Source organism: Hipposideros armiger, unplaced genomic scaffold (genome assembly GCF_001890085.2).
Source record: "Hipposideros armiger isolate ML-2016 unplaced genomic scaffold, ASM189008v1 scaffold_46, whole genome shotgun sequence".
Taxonomy (NCBI): domain Eukaryota; kingdom Metazoa; phylum Chordata; class Mammalia; order Chiroptera; family Hipposideridae; genus Hipposideros; species Hipposideros armiger.
In genome coordinates, this window is record NW_017731396.1 from 4,918,987 (window position 1) to 4,919,764 (window position 778).

At 62.3% G+C, this 778-nt stretch overlaps 1 protein-coding gene across 1 annotated transcript in view; it reads left to right on the top strand.

The window, feature by feature from the left end:
* Window positions 1-510: 510 nt before the first annotated feature.
* The window catches only part of LOC109381239 (uncharacterized), a 23,161-nt gene continuing 22,893 nt past the window's right edge, over window positions 511-778 (top strand). The window contains exon 1 of the mRNA XM_019639708.1: window positions 511-718. Coding sequence (XP_019495253.1) covers window positions 511-718 — 208 coding nt within the window. The remainder of the gene's footprint in view (window positions 719-778) is intronic.

The window sequence follows — 778 nt, forward strand, 5'->3', positions numbered from 1 at the left end:
ACACAGACTCATCCGCGTGGGCCTCCGAAACCTCATCCCTCAAATGGGGCAGCTCACGCCTGGCCCCCACTTGCTCCCTCCAGTGTACCCAAATATGATCACACACCAGGGCAGAGCCGCGCGCCACCTCACACTCACACACACACACACACACACACACACACACACACACACACACGCCGTTTTATCCCAGTGCGAGATGAACGCGGCCCTGGCTCTCACTTTAGGGAGTCCTTGCCTCCTTAGGCCAATGAGACCTTCGCCTTTCAGTTTTGTCCCTGCGGAAGAGACCCTGTATACCAGGCTTTCGGCTGAGTCCTGCTATTGTGAGAGGACGTGAGTCTGCGAGGGTTTCCTTCTGATGAAGCGATTTCTGCCCTGCAACAACCCTCAGGGTAAGGAGGCCCGGGGGACTCCCCGTCCCTTCAACCTGGGCGCCGCGGGCCTCAAGGTAGCTTGCTCCCCAAGGGTCCCGAGTTCCGGACAATGTCGGACTGAGTGGGATCTGCGATGGTTGCGGGCAGGGTGGTGGCTGGGAAGCCCCTGCCCCACAGCGGAGGGGTTCTTCATGGCCACCCCTGCACGTGCGTCTCCACCGACCCCCAGCGCGTCCCGCCCACGCGCAGGGCAGTGTGGAAATGGCGAGAAAACCGAGGCGCGGACCTCGAAGACTACTCCAGCGCCTCCTCGCCGCTCAGTGCCCAGGACCCGCATCCGCGTTTGTGTCCCGGGGAACCTTAATCGCGGGCTAGGGGAGACCTCACCCAGCCCCCAGCTG